The sequence below is a fragment of the Pecten maximus genome, chromosome 1, assembly GCF_902652985.1.
Source record: "Pecten maximus chromosome 1, xPecMax1.1, whole genome shotgun sequence".
Lineage (NCBI taxonomy): Eukaryota > Metazoa > Mollusca > Bivalvia > Pectinida > Pectinidae > Pecten > Pecten maximus.
The window spans coordinates 45401118-45417134 of NC_047015.1; the positions used below are offsets into that span (position 1 = coordinate 45401118).

General features: G+C 36.6%; 3 protein-coding genes across 8 annotated transcripts in view; 2 read left to right on the top strand and 1 right to left on the bottom strand.

Annotated features, from left to right (window-relative positions):
• The window catches only part of LOC117335015 (protocadherin gamma-A6-like), a 30419-nt gene extending 24120 nt beyond the window's left edge, over positions 1–6299 (top strand). For both annotated transcript variants that reach the window (XM_033894908.1, XM_033894916.1), the window contains exon 4: positions 6111–6299. In XM_033894908.1, the coding sequence (XP_033750799.1) occupies positions 6111–6175 (65 nt within the window). In that variant the 3' untranslated portion in view covers positions 6176–6299. The remainder of the gene's footprint in view (positions 1–6110) is intronic.
• Positions 6300–8339: 2040 nt separating this feature from the next.
• LOC117335026 (cylicin-1-like) lies at positions 8340–13179 on the bottom strand. Of its 4 annotated transcripts, none has more exons than XM_033894947.1 (5): positions 13113–13179; positions 11362–12112; positions 10813–11057; positions 9495–9618; positions 8340–8724 (listed from the first exon to the last, which is right to left on the bottom strand). In XM_033894947.1, the coding sequence occupies exons 2-5, from the start codon at positions 12074–12076 to the stop codon at positions 8666–8668; spliced, it is 1143 nt and encodes a 380-aa protein (XP_033750838.1). In that variant the 5' UTR covers positions 12077–12112; positions 13113–13179; the 3' UTR covers positions 8340–8665. The 4 variants fall into 4 exon arrangements, with proteins under 4 accessions (XP_033750838.1, XP_033750847.1, XP_033750819.1 ...); XM_033894956.1 differs by having other exon boundaries at positions 10813–11054; positions 13054–13172; XM_033894928.1 differs by having other exon boundaries at positions 13054–13172.
• A 1975-nt stretch (positions 13180–15154) lies between these two features.
• Positions 15155–16017, top strand: part of LOC117335046 (caspase recruitment domain-containing protein 14-like) — a 43661-nt gene continuing 42798 nt past the window's right edge. For both annotated transcript variants that reach the window (XM_033894974.1, XM_033894982.1), the window contains exon 1: positions 15155–15912. In XM_033894974.1, the coding sequence (XP_033750865.1) occupies positions 15910–15912 (3 nt within the window). In that variant the 5' untranslated portion in view covers positions 15155–15909. The remainder of the gene's footprint in view (positions 15913–16017) is intronic.

A 16017-nucleotide genomic window follows, 5' to 3' on the forward strand; every position in this document is an offset into this window, starting at 1 on the left:
TTGCTGCCTAGTTATGCATATTGCATTTTGAGACCAATCGGAAAACAACATGGCCGACAGGCAGCCATCTTGGATTTTGACAATTGAAAATTGTTATCGCTATTTCTGAGAAAGTACTGAAGGGATCTTTCTCAAATTTCATATGTAGGTTCCCCTTGCTGCCTAGTTATGCATATTGCATTTTGAGACCAATCGGAAAACAACATGGCCGACAGGCAGCCATCTTGGATTTTGACAATTGAAGTTTGTTATCGCTATTTGTCAGAAAGAACTGAAGAGATCTTTCTCAAATTTCATATGTAGGTTCCCCTTGCTGCCTTGTTATGCATATTGCATTTTGAGACCAATCGGAAAACAACATGGCCGACAGGCAGCCATCTTGGATTTTGACAATTGAAGTTTGTTATCGCTATTTCTCAGAAGGTACTGTAGGGATCTTTCTCAAATTTCATATGTAGGTTCCCCTTGCTGCTTAGTTATGCATATTGCATTTTGAGACCAATCGGAAAACAACATGGCCGACAGGCAGCCATCTTGGATTTTGACAATTGAAGTTTGTTATCGCTATTTCTCAGAAAGCACTGAAGGGATCTTTCTCAAATTTCATATGTAGGTTCCCCTTGCTGCCTAGTATGAATATTGCATTTTGAGACCAATCGGAAAACAACATGGCCGACAGGCAGCCATCTTGGATTTTGACAATTGAAGTTTGTTATTGCTATTTCTCAGAAGGTACTGAAGGGATCTTTCTCAAATTTCATATGTAGGTTCCCCTTGGTGCCTAGTTATGCTTAAAGCATTTTGAGACCTATCGGAAAACAACATGGCCGACAGGCAGCCATCTTGGATTTTGACAATTGAAGTTTGTTATCGCTATTTCTCAGAAATTACTGAAGAGATCTTCCTCAAATTTCATATGTAGGTTCCCCTTGCTGCCTAGTTATGGATAACACATTTTGAGACCAATCGGAAAACAATATGGCCGACAGGCAGCCATCTTGGATTTTGACAATTGAAGTTTGTTATCGCTATTTCTCAGAATGTACTGACGTGATCTTTCTCAAATTTCATATGTAGGTTCCCCTTGGTGCCTAGTTATGCATTAAGCATTTTGAGACCTATCGGAAAACAACATGGCCGACAGGCAGCCATCTTGGATTTTGACAATTGAAGTTTGTTATCGCTATTTCTCAGAATGTACTGAAGAGATCTTTCTTAAATTTCATATATAGGTTCCCCTTGATGCCTAGTTATGCATAAAGCATTTTGAGACCAATCGGAAAACAACATGGCCGACAGGCAGCCATCTTGGATTTTGACAATTGAAGTTTGTTATCGCTATTTCTCAGAAAGTAATGAAGGGATCTTTCTCAAATTTCATATGTAGGTTCCCCTCGGTGCCTAGTTATGCATATTGCAATTTTAGACTAATCGGAAAACAACATGGCCGATAGGCAGCCATCTTAGATTTTGACAATTGAAACTTGTTATCGCTCTTTCTAAGAAAGTGCTGAAGGGATCTTTTTCAAATTTCATATGTAGGTTCCCCTTGGTCCCTGGTGTTGCATTTTGGGACCAATCCGAAAGCAACATGGCGGACAGACAGCCATTATCGCTAAATCTTAAATTTTATATATAGGTACCCCTTGTTTGAAAAGTACTAGAGGGCTGTTTCTGAATTTACACAGATTAGTAAGACTTAGAAGGGAAAAGTAGAGAAAAGATCAATCTGACATGGAACCTATAAAGATCATTCAATGGTGGGCGCCAAGATCCCTATGGGATCTCTTGTTACTTTTTGTAGATAAAGCCTGTATGAGGACCATATTTTTACGTTTTGTAGATAAAGCCTGGAAGGGGACAATATTTTTACGTTTTGTAGATAAAGCCTGGATAGGGACCATATTTTTACGTTTTGTAGATAAAGCCTGGATGGGGACCATATTTTTACTTTTTGTAGATAAAGCCTATATGGGGACAATATTTTTACTTTTTGTAGATAAAGCCTGGATGGGGACCACATTTTTACGTTTTGTAGATAAAGCCTGGAAGGGGACCATATTTTTACTTTTTGTAGATAAAGCCTGTATGGTGACCACATTTTTACGTATTGTAGATAAAGCCTGGATGGGGACCACATTTTTACTTTTTGTAGATAAAGCCTGTATTGGGACAATATTTTTACGTTTTGTAGATAAAGCCTGTATCGGGACTATATTTTTACGTTTTGTAAATAAAGCCTGGATAGGGACAATATTTTTACGTTTTGTAGATAAAGCGTGGATGGGGACCATATTTTTACTTTTTGTAGATAAAGCGTGGATGGGGACCATATTTTTACGTTTTGTAGATAAAGCCTGTATGGGGACAATATTTTTACTTTTTGTAGATAAAGCCTGGATGGGGACCACATTTTTACGTTTTGTAGATAAAGCCTGGATGGGGACAATATTTTTACTTTTTGTAGATAAAGCGTGGATGGGGACCATATTTTTACGTTTTGTAGATAAAGCCTGTATGGGGACTATATTTTTACGTTTTGTAGATAAAGCCTGGATGTGGACCATATTTTTACGTTTTGTAGATAAAGCCTGGATGGGGACCACATTTTTACGTTTTGTAGATAAAGCGTGGATGGGGGCCACATTTTTACGTGTTGTATATAAAGCCTGGATGGGGACTATATTTTTACGTTTTGTAGATAAAGCGTGGATAGGGACCATATTTTTACTTTTTGTAAATAAAGCCTGTATGGGGACAATATTTTTACTTTTTGTAGATAAAGCCTGGATGGGGACCTTATTTTTACGTTTTGTAGATAAAGCCTGGGTGGGGACCACATTTTTACGTTTTGTAGATAAAGCTTGTATGGGGACCATATTTTTACGTTTTGTAGATAAAGCCTGGATGGGGACCACATTTTTACGTTTTGTAGATAAAGCCTGGAAGGGGACCATATTTTTAGCCCACCATCATCAGATGGTGGGCTATTCAAATCGCCCTGCGTCCGTGGTCCGTCGTCCGTCCCTCCGTCCGTCCGTCCCTCCGTCCCTCCGTCCCTCCGTAAACAATTCTTGTTATCGCTATTTCTCAGAAAGTACTGAAGGGATCTTTCTCAGATTTCATATGTAGGTTCCCCTTGGTGCCTAGTTATGCATATCGCATTTTGAGACCTAACAAAAAACAACATGGCCGACAGGCAGCCATCTTGGATTTTGACAATTGAAGTTTGTTATCGCTATTTCTCAGAAAGTACTGAAGGGATCTTTCTCAAATTTCATATGTAGGTTCCCCTTGCTGCCTAGTTATGCATATTGCATTTTGAGACCAATCGGAAAACAACATGGCCCACAGGCAGCCATCTTGGATTTTGACAATTGAAGTTTGTTATCGCTATTTCTCAGAAAGCACTGAAGGGATCTTTCTCAAATTTCATATGTAGGTTCCCCTTGCTGCCTAGTTATGCATATTGCATTTTGAGACCAATCGGAAAACAACATGGCCGACAGGCAGCCATCTTGGATTTTGACAATTGAAGTTTGTTATCGCTATTTCTCAGAAAGCACTGAAGAGATCTTCCTCAAATTTCATATGTAGGTTCCCCTTGCTGCCTAGTTATGAATATTGCATTTTGAGACCAATCGGAAAACAACATGGCCGACAGGCAGCCATCTTGGATTTTGACAATTGAAGTTTGTTATTGCTATTTCTCAGAAGGTACTGAAGGGATCTTTCTCAAATTTCATATGTAGGTTCCCCTTGGTGCCTAGTTATGCTTAAAGCATTTTGAGACCTATCGGAAAACAACATGGCCGACAGGCAGCCATCTTGGATTTTGACAATTGAAGTTTGTTATCGCTATTTCTCAGAAATTACTGAAGAGATCTTCCTCAAATTTCATATGTAGGTTCCCCTTGCTGCCTAGTTATGGATAACACATTTTGAGACCAATCGGAAAACAATATGGCCGACAGGCAGCCATCTTGGATTTTGACAATTGAAGTTTGGTATCGCTATTTCTCAGAATGTACTGACGTGATCTTTCTCAAATTTCATATGTAGGTTCCCCTTGGTGCCTAGTTATGCATTAGCATTTTGAGACCTATCGGAAAACAACATGGCCGACAGGCAGCCATCTTGGATTTTGACAATTGAAGTTTGTTATCGCTATTTCTCAGAATGTACTGAAGAGATCTTTCTTAAATTTCATATATAGGTTCCCCTTGATGCCTAGTTATGCATAAAGCATTTTGAGACCAATCGGAAAACAACATGGCCGACAGGCAGCCATCTTGGATTTTGACAATTGAAGATTGTTATCGCTATTTCTCAGAAAGTAATGAAGGGATCTTTCTCAAATTTCATATGTAGGTTCCCCTCGGTGCCTAGTTATGCATATTGCAATTTTAGACTAATCGGAAAACAACATGGCCGATAGGCAGCCATCTTAGATTTTGACAATTGAAACTTGTTATCGCTCTTTCTAAGAAAGTGCTGAAGGGATCTTTCTCAAATTTCATATGTAGGTTCCCCTTGGTCCCTGGTGTTGCATTTTGGGACCAATCCGAAAGCAACATGGCGGACAGACAGCCATTATCGCTAAATCTTAAATTTTATATATAGGTACCCCTTGTTTGAAAAGTACTAGAGGGCTGTTTCTGAATTTACACAGATTAGTAAGACTTAGAAGGGAAAAGTAGAGAAAAGATCAATCTGACATGGAACCTATAAAGATCATTCAATGGTGGGCGCCAAGATCCCTCTGGGATCTCTTGTTACTTTTTGTAGATAAAGCCTGTATGAGGACCATATTTTTACGTTTTGTAGATAAAGCCTGGAAGGGGACAATATTTTTACGTTTTGTAGATAAAGCCTGGATAGGGACCATATTTTTACGTTTTGTAGATAAAGCCTGGATGGGGACCATATTTTTACTTTTTGTAGATAAAGCCTATATGGGGACAATATTTTTACTTTTTGTAGATAAAGCCTGGATGGGGACCACATTTTTACGTTTTGTAGATAAAGCCTGGAAGGGGACCATATTTTTACTTTTTGTAGATAAAGCCTGTATGGTGACCACATTTTTACGTTTTGTAGATAAAGCCTGGAAGGGGACCATATTTTTACTTTTTGTAGATAAAGCCTGTATGGGGACAATATTTTTACTTTTTGTAGATAAAGCGTGGATGGGGACCACATTTTTACGTTTTGTAGATAAGGCCTGGAAGGGGACCATATTTTTACGTTTTGTAGATAAAGCCTGGAAGGGGACCATATTTTTACGTTTTGTAGATAAAGCCTGGATGGGGACCACATTTTTACTTTTTGTAGATAAAGCCTGGATGGGGACCACATTTTTACTTTTTGTAGATAAAGCCTGTATGGGGACTATATGTTTTACGTTTTGTAGATAAAGCCTGTATGGGGACCATATTTTTACGTTTTGCAGATAAAGCCTGGAAGGGGACCATATTTTTACGTTTTGTAGATAAAGCTTGGAAGGGGACCATATTTTACTTTTTGTAGATAAAGCCTGGATGGGGACCATATTTTTACGTTTTGTAGATAAAGCGTGGATGGGGACCATATTTTTACGTTTTGTAGATAAAGCCTGTATGGGGACTATATGTTTTACGTTTTGTAGATAAAGCCTGGATGGGAACCACATTTTTACTTTTTTTGTAGATAAAGCCTGGACGGGGACAATATTTTTACTTTTTGTAGATAAAGCGTGGATGGGGACCATATTTTTACGTTTTGTAGATAAAGCCTGTATGGGGACTATATTTTTACGTTTTGTAGATAAAGCCTGGATGGGAACAATATTTTTACGTTTTGTAGATAAAGCCTGGATGGGGACCACATTTTTACGTTTTGTAGATAAAGCCTGTATGGGGACTATATGTTTTACGTTTTGTAGATAAAGCCTGTATGGGGACCACATTTTTACGTTTTGTAGATAAAGCCTGTATGGGGACCACATTTTTACTTTTTTGTAGATAAAGCCTGGATGGGAACCACATTTTTACTTTTGATGTATATATCAATTTTTGTATTTTTCGAGTATTTGTGAATCAAATCTGAGCGATTAGTCTTGTATTTTTCAGGTATATTTAATACTCAGGCCTGGGTTTATATCACCGCCATTTTTCCTGATGAGGTTGTAGGATGACATTGACAGGTTTTGTTTCAAAACCATCGTTTTGTTATGATACATGTACATGATATTAAAAAAAAAATCGAAAATGATTTTTGCATATACCATTACTCTGAATAAATTTTTTGCACGTTTGAAATGTTATTTCTTCTTCATTATCTGATGTACGACCATAGAAAAAGTAAGAATTAATGTGTTAGCATGCTCAATAGTTCTCTGTCTTTCAGGTATTATCCTAGAAAGCAACCAGCCAAATATATTGATTCTAAGACTTTCAGAAGTTGCTTTAATGTTGAAATAAATTTGACCCCTGTGACCTTTGATATGGGTCAAGGTAATTTCTTTTGGCAAATTTTGACCATGGATGCTGGATGCTGCACCACAGCATAAGTTCACCGAATGAACTAAAAACTCATGTTCAATGTTCAATGGACCAAAAGGAACATGTACATGTTGTATATCAAATATGAGAAGGTAACTCGAGTTACTTCTGTGAAATAGAAAAATTGGTATTTAATTGTAAACAAGAGGTCCAGAGGGCCTGCACAGCTCACCTGGATATTTCAGTAATCATTGCAAAATATTTTCATTTGAGTTATGTATATTACAATTACTTTTTTACCGTTCTCGCTATCTCTCCCAATTATGGTTCAAACCAAATGTGGACCAAATCCTGTCATTCTTAAAGAAAAGAGGCCCAGAGGACCTGCATTACTCACCTGGATATTTCAGTAACTTTGGCAAAATACTCTGATTTTAAGTTAAATTTCAATTGATATTTCCCTACTTTTGAACTGCCTCTCCTAACAATGGTTCAAACTACAGGTGGACCAAATCCTATCATTCTTGAAAAAGAAAAAGGATTTTAATGGGGTTTATTTCCCGTATTGGGCAACATTCTTTCCACCCTTAGAGTGACATATCCTTCATTTATACAAGATAAGATTTTGTTTACCCAATAATGCTCCTGACTGAATTTCATCAAAATCTACTAAGGCATTCAGGACTCTTTGAGATTTTGTCAATTTCCCTGTTGGCCCCCCACTTTCCCAGCCCCTGCAAAGCCACACCATCCATTTAAAGAACATTAGATCTCCTTTGCCCAATAATGCTTAAGACCAAATTTCATTAAAATCCAATCAGTCGTTCAAGACAAGTAGCAATTTAAAGGATTTACCTCAATTTCCCTTATTGGGCACCAAAGGAGCCACAAACCCCGTTTATACAGCAGAAGATCTCCTTAGCCAAATAATGCTCCAGACCGAATTTCATCAAAATCCATTCAGTTGTTCAGGACTAGTAGCAATTAAACAAATGCTGACAGAGGATGGACACTGCTCCAGGGCATTAGCTCACTGGCTCTATGGGCCATATGAGCTAAAAAAAAAAAAGACTGAAGCATTGCGGAAGTCATATAATGTTCTACCAGTCACAAACGCTTTAAGTAAAATTTTATACAGATTCATGCTATACCTATTGATATTTAGCTATAACAAGGCTTCGCGGAACAATACTAATCCCCTTGCGGCAAACCCTGACCACAAATGTGAATTATGGTTTGAACAGGCTGACACAAGTGGAATGTGATCTGTTTTATTAACAAGAAATTGATACTCAACTGCATTTGTATCTGAACTCCTGAAATAGGTGTTGGTTGTGTTAGCTTTTAATGTACTGCTCCATATATAGCTGTGTGGTCAGAGTAGTATTGAAATACTCTGTGAAAATGGAAAAAAGAGTTACAGTTCTTGCACACTGCACTCTGCCTCAATGTGGTCATGATGTGTATGAAGTTTGATGAAATTATCATGCATGGTTTGTAAGTTATGTTCCGGACAAGGTAAATATTTTTTTAAAGGGAAATAACTCTGTGAAAACGGAAGCAAAAGTTACAGTTCTTGCACACTGCACTCCGCCTCGATGTGGTCATGATGTGTATGAAGTTTGATGAAATTATCATGCATGGTTTGAAAGTTATGCTCCTGACAAATATATTGCGTACTTACTTACGATTGGGCAGATCCCTATGTACCCTCCGTGACTCTTCGCGTAAGGGATACAAAATTTGTTTAAGGCTACATGACAGATCATGTACAATGAACGGAAAAATGACCCTGGATGAAGGATGAAATTAACGACCCACAATCTAATGACAATGGTCTAAAAACAGTACATAAAATGCTTTGTGGTATTGTTACTTTATTTATATTCTTGTATTGTTAACTTGAAAATGCAGATCGTGACAGGATTCCAAAATATATACATATGAAAAGGAATGCCTAATCTGTAGCATATTATTTTCACCTAGCAATAGTAAGTTCAGGAGAAATTTATAGTATATACATATATATATCATGTGATAAGCTGCCATGTATGTAAGCATGTAGACTTGACAGCATTATCCTTCCAGTGAAGTACAGTCCACCATCTGGTATACTAACTACCTAAACCTCCACCCTACATGTAGACTACCATCATTAAAGTCCAAGTTATGTCCCTCTCTGTTCAGTTCAGCATTTGCATCACTTGTCGTGCTCTCATAGTTTTTCCATCTTCATTGTTATCTGTATAGAAAAAAATACAAAAGTTTCAAAAGAAGCTTAATTCTACAGTAAATGAGTCCTTTTTAAATCCTTAGTGTTAACTTTATATTTGATTTTCTATTGGATTTGTTAATGCATAGATTAAAAACAAGAAGCCCATGGGCCTTAACAGTCACTCGAACTCCGAAATATTTCAGTCAATTTGACCCTGGCTATCGGCCCCTGGGGGTCAGTCAGAGCCAACATCTGCATACCATCAAAATATCATCCCATACAAATAAATCTGACTTGGATGGAATTAATTTCAAAAGAAATTCAGCAAATGATAGTCAAAATGTGATATACCTACATGTATATAAACTAAAGTAAAGTTTACCCCCATGAAAAACATGAAACCCCAGGGTCATGAAATTAAAAAATTTGGTAAACTGAAGACCCTTCCATCTATGAAGAGTATTTGATTCTACCTTATTTGGGTCTTGAGAAAAACATTTTTGAAATTTCATTTAATTTGACCCCTATTTGACTTGTACCTCAGTCCCCTGGGAGGTTGGGACCATAAAATTCAAAATTTTAGTTTATCTTTTGCCTTGGAAGGTTTCTGCAAAATTTCACTGCAATTAGTTCAGGGTTTCTGAGAAGTAAAAAAAATTAAATTGTTTATGGATGCATGACGGACGCAATGGACAAAAGGCGATTAGAATAGGTCACTTGGGACCTCAGGTGACCTAATCATTGTACCTTTTTCACTAATATAAGGCCATGTGCCATATAGACAGTATTATACTTACCTTCATCAGAACTACTGTCTTCAGCCTCAATAATTTTTGAAGCTTTATCAAGTGTTGCTTCTTTTGCTTTCCCCTTCAGGTTTTCCAAGTAAAGCAGTAATCTGTCAAAGTCTGTGTTGGGTACCTGTTAATTAAACACATAGTACAGTGGTACTCCAAAAACCTAGTCAAATTTTTACCATTAAGCTGGGTTTCTCTGAGATTATTGTCACAAACCTTGTCAAATTTACATCATTAGGGTGGTTTTGTCGGAGATAATTGTCACAAACCTTGTCAAATTTACATCATTAGGGTGGGTCTCTCGGAGATAATTGTCACAAACCTTGTCAAATTTACATCATTAGGGTGGTTTTCTCGGAGATAATTGTCACAAACCTTGTTAAATTTACATCATTAGGGTGGGTTTCTCGGAGATAATTGTCACAAACCTTGTCAAATTTAGATCATTAGGGTGGGTTTCTCGGAGGTAATTGTCACAAACCTAGCCAGATATACATGAACACCATTAGGCTGGATTTCTCCAAGATTTTGAATCGCGCATAACTTTATCAGCAGATGAATACCCAGATACCAGAAGGGGGAAGATTAATGAGCCAGCCCACAATTCAAACTATTGGAAATTGTTTAATTATAAAAATATCACCAACATTTATAACAAAGGAAAAGTTCAATGAAACCAGACTCAGATTCAAACCCAGGTCATTAATATAGATGTTTTAACCTGATGACTAATGCCTGTCAACCTGCCGAGTCCCACTACACATAGTTTGATGCACAACTTCTACATTTTTTATTTAATGTAATGATAAACCATTGCATTATAAAACTTTTACAGACATAAAAAGAGTATATCCAATTATAGGTTTTACATATTTAATTTGATTTTTTATATATGAATGACAGATATTCAATATTTTCCACTTTAAAACTGGTTTTGTAGACTTACTGGTCATCCATGTTTAACAGACTTTTTTCATTAAATACTTGGTCTTGGTTGATATCAGGTTATATAGATAAGATTCATTACATATACCATTAAATAGTTTTATAGGGACAATTTATTACCATTCTAAATATTTCATCTCCAATAGCTGGTTTTACAGATTATTTTCTTTAAATAGTTGTCTCCAGTAGTTGTGCAGATTAATTTCAATTAAATACAAGGTATCTAACATTTGGTTCTACAGATTAACAGCTCGGACAGTTTTCATACATTATTTTAACTTGTGAGCTGGAAAGTAGGGCAGAGTCATTTATAAGAATAAAAGAATAAACACACATGCTTTATGACAGGGGAGCTAAAAAAAGCACTACAAACCTTGGAATCATCATACATGTGTTGTAGTAACCACACTTGTCGGACTTTTTGAAATTTCCAGTTGACTTTGTCCTCTGACCAAGTTTTAAGATAGTCAATGGCAGCAGTTTGGGCTGAAATACTTGTGTCTTCAGCACCATCTTGTGTATCCTTTACTTCCTTCTTCTTCTTTTTCTTTTTATCCTTCTTTTTCTTGGGTACCACAGGACTTGTACCTTCTTCACTGCTGTCTTCCTCGGCTTCTGCTGTAAAGAGATAAACTTCTTTTTGTTCTTTCCATATAAATACAATACATAGGATTATCTCCACCTAGACCATTAAATCTAGTACCAAAATACAGTACAGTAACGCTATTTATTCAACAGGTAGATCTAGTTTTCACTCAATGATCATGAATCAGTATTAAAAGCTTCACATGGGAATATTTTCAACATTTTTTTCAGATATACATGTACTTTGTACACATAACCATGATTATAATTTTCAATTGCAATGTACATTCACTACAAAATGAATTTTATTAAGGTTCGTTCATGTTAGACAATTTACCTGAAATGTTGTCTTCTGTTTGCTGATTTTTCTTTGCTTTCTTTACACCTGAACTCTTGTCATTTGTCTTATCTTCCTCACTGACATCTGAAGGAAGCTCATCATTAGCTCTGACAGATAAATGTTTTTGCGATTTCCCCCCGGACTCATGAACACTCTTCCTTTTCTTGCCTTTCTTTACATCTGAATTCTTATCATTTGTCTTATTTTTCTCACTGACATCTGAAGGTAGCTCATCACTAGCACTGGCCGATAAACATTTGGTTGATTTCTCCATCAACACTTTATGTCCGCTTTTAAATTCTGATTCATCAAACTTTTCTGACTTCTTTTTCTTCTTCTTTTTCAAAGGTTCTTGATCATGATCTAAATTTGTATGGTCAGTATTTTCAGAAAGTGACATTTTCCTTTTCTTTTTCTTTAAGTTGTCTAATGTAGTCAAATTATCTGAAGTCTTCCCTGATTTCATTTTTCTATTTGATTTGACAACATCAGGCACATCAATTTCATCTTTATTCTGTTTCAGCTTCTTAGTCTCATGGTCAGATTTTTTCCCCACTAAAGGTTTCTTTTCTGCCATTGACTGCATTTTGTCCATTTTTTCCACTAACTCTACACTGTTCTTGCCTTCCACAATTCTGTCTGTATTTTTCTGTTTTGTTTTTATTCTGTTTTTGGTTTTAATCACTTTCTTGTTCTTCACTGTTTTTTCCATATTTTACATATATTTCTGTTAGAAAATATCTCGGCTCTGTAACAAAGAAAAAGAAATATTCAGCACTGAATTAATGATTCTGGTACTTTACATTTACAGTTACTCATAATACTGGTATAATCCAGTAATTTGTTGTTATTCTGTATACTGAAATTAACTTCTTATACTGAAATGAATTCTAATCAATATGTAAAAAGAAAACAGTTTTGAGAGATACATAAGTAAGTTTACCTGCCTGTACTGAATCACATTCTTAAGAGAATATAGAAAGTCTGTCTGTCTGTCTATATATATGGACCAAGCATTGGGACTTGGTTCTAAGTCCTGTGTTTAACCGTTATATGATATATTTATAAGTGAAAATTGATTTGCTCTCATGACACTGTCGCATACGATTGATTTTGAGAAAGTAAAGAATCCTCTAACACTTTTCAGATTTTTTTCTTTTTCTTTTCTACATTAAAGTAAAAACAGATTGTTTCGCTTACTTTCGTTTACTTAATAATTTATTTACCCTAAAACCAAGAATAATGAGAAATATCTTCCCAAATTTCAGACATGGCAAAATTTCAGTACAATATTTTCCAAGCTTGAATTGCCTATATCTTCTTTTGTAAATCGTGTTATGATTTGTTTTGTTTAACGTTCTATTAACAGCAAGGGTCATTTAAAAACGAGTAAAAACGAAAAATGTAGAAATTTAATTCAACATCCAGGTAGTGAGAGTAAATCATTCCGTACCATCTGACCACAATATCTTGTTCAGCTGTTTCAGTATATAGTATATACTACATATCGAGGATACTTCTAACTCTGATGTTAATTACCAGATACAAGCACAGGTACTTGTGGATACAAGTGCCTTATGGTGTTGCATCTGATAATCTTATGATGGAGATATTATATACAATACATGTCCATGGATCAGAGGATTCAACTGTGACCAAACGTTCACTCTTACCGTTGTATGAACTCACCTGTCCGAAAAATGATCTGATCAGTGCAAAATAAGGACGTCAAGAATACATCAACGCACCTTTACCGTTAATCCCAGGTCTGTCTTACTCACACGTGTTTCTGTGGCGGAAGTTTACCTCATTAACAGGGGACTTAACTCTAAGATGACAGAACCGGCTGCCACGCAAAACGGGTTCGACGTTCAGCGGTGGCGTTGTTGGGTTTTTTTTTAAATTTATTTTAATAACTTTTCTTTCATGTGTATTTTTTCTAGTCACATGCACAAATATGCGCATAATCTTTTTGTTCAGTTCATGTGGACTGCACGACGACCGAAAATGCACTATTATATTCAAAGTTGACAATACTTTGTAAAACAATCCCAAGCTTCCATGTTCAGTTTCACACATATACAGTAGACTTATAAAGATCTAACAACAAATATTTGTATTATCAGTATATGCATCGATTTAATTGCTCTGACGTTGTTGTATACACTGACTTAATAAAGTGTGCATGGTTACTTACTCTGACGTTGTTGTGTACACTGACTTGATAAAGTGTGCATGGTAACTTACTCTGACGTTGTTGTGTACACTGACTTGATAAAGTGTGCATGGTAACTTATTCTGACGTTGTTGTGTACACTGACTTAATAAAGTGTGCATGGAAACTTACTCTGACGTTGTTGTATACACTGACTTGATAAAGTGTGCATGGCAACTTTCTATGACGTTGTTGTATACACTGACTTGATAAAGTGTGCATGGCAACTTACTCTGACATTGTTGTATGCACTGACTTGATAAAGTGTGCATGGTAACTTATTCTGACGTTGTTGTGTACACTGACTTGATAAAGTGTGTATGGTAACCTTCTCTGACGTTGTTATGTACACTGACTTAATAAAGTGTGCATGGAAACTTACTCTGACGTTGTTGTATACACTGACTTGATAAAGTGTGTATGGTAACCTTCTCTGACGTTGTTATGTACACTGACTTGATAAAGTGTGCATGGTAACTTACTCTGACGTTGTTGTATACACTGACTTGATAAAGTGTGTATGGTAACTTACTCTGACGTTGTTGTATACACTGACTTGATAAAGTGTGTATGGCAACTTACTCTGACGTTGTTATGTACACTGACTTGATAAAGTCTGCATGGCAACTTACTCTGATGTTGTTGTGTACACTGACTTGATAAAGTGTGTATGGTAACCTTCTCTGACGTTGTTATGTACACTGACTTGATAAAGTGTGCATGGTAACTTACTCTGACGTTGTTGTATACACTGACTTGATAAAGTGTGTATGGTAACTTACTCTGACGTTGTTGTATACACTGACTTGATAAAGTGTGTATGGTAACTTACTCTGACGTTGTTGTGTACACTGACTTGATAAAGTGTGTATGGCAACTTACTCTGACGTTGTTATGTACACTGACTTGATAAAGTGTGCATGGCAACTTACTCTGACGTTGTTGTATACACTGATCTGACAGAATGGTGATGGACGGGGCAAGTTATAACTGTTGATTAATGGAACATAATAATGGTCCTACATTATATGGAATTTTCCTCACGGTGAAGGGAAACGCATCGGCAGTTATTCTAACGCCGGGCTATATGTGTTCCTTACAAATGATATGATATGAGATTGGTCACACACATATATACAAATTACCCTCGGGTTTTACACACCCTTGGTTAAGTGTCTCTGACGTTTTTGACGAGTTATTCAAAAATGTGCAAACAACGACATAAACGTCACTTCCTCTGTCGTCATTGTTGATTCTAGCCTGGGAGTTAACGAGCAACAGGTCGGCGTTGGAATTTCCCTTTGCCATGTGTGTATTTGGAGCACATGCATCGCCAATATACTAAATACCAAAAGTAGCTTGATCAAGAGCACAGATATTGCTAATATACGCTTGACGATTGATTAAGAGCAAATAGAGAGAAACATAACGCCTAGCAATAAGGCGATGTGTTTTGTTCTATTTATAGACCGACGGCTACATACACATTTAAACAGTGAAATAGTTTGACCCACTTTGCACATTTATTCTAATCTTATATCGGAGCCGACACATTACTTCCTGGTTTTGTCACGACTATATAATAATGCTGGTAGATTTAAAGATTGAAAAGTTACTGAGGTCATGTATTTCCCGGATGTCGGAATCATATGCATCCACTATCAATCCAGACGGACTCCTGCTTAATTATCGTTCATGAGTGAAAATCAATTAAGGCGAGTCTTCTAACTGAATGATTATCAGCTAAAAGGCTAACAACTAAGCTTAAAAACACACAGATGAAACAACAGTTAGCCTAACTTCACAAAGAGGAAGCAACAGTTAGCTTAACTTCAAACAGATGAAAAACAGTTACCCAACTCAGCACAGATGAAGCAACATTTGGTTTAAATGCACACCGTGTAGAGTAAACGGCAGCTACACTCTGATCAGGAAACAACAGTTTAGCAGAACGCCAAACAGAGACTGAAACGATAGCTTAGCTGTACATAGAGGACACAGTATTCAGTTTATTTATCAACGCACAAAAGAAACGACAGCAACCAAGCTTGATAACACATCAAAGGTACAACAGCTTTGATATATATATTGGAGAAACAATATTTTACAATACTTGTGTGTTAACTATAAAAAAAACACGGCGGACATTTCAACTTAGCTCAGCAGAAAACCACAGAACTACAACGCCACTGTCTACATCAGTTGGAAAACACGGACTCAGAAATATACGCTAACACCAAGATTTTTGACAGTATCGAAATTCAACTGGCCTGGTTGATTTTAGGGACAAAAGCTTGGATTAACGTTCTGACACAAGGCCTTATATCATTATGGTAAGTTTCCTTTGCGATATTGATACACCCCGCTACGTCTTCTCCGCACCCTTAGCACAACCACATATTAACTCCCCAACTTACTGATTTTAACTACAGTATCTA

Coding starts and splice junctions, on each gene's coding strand:
- LOC117335026 (XM_033894947.1), bottom strand. CDS start 12,076: ATGGAAAAAACAGTGAAGAACAAGAAAGTGATTAAAACCAAAAACAGA. Junction 9,619..10,812: donor ACATGTATGATGATTCCAAG/GTTTGTAGTGCT, acceptor TTTAATTAACAG/GTACCCAACACAGACTTTGA. Junction 8,725..9,494: donor AGACAGTAGTTCTGATGAAG/GTAAGTATAATA, acceptor TTTTCTATACAG/ATAACAATGAAGATGGAAAA.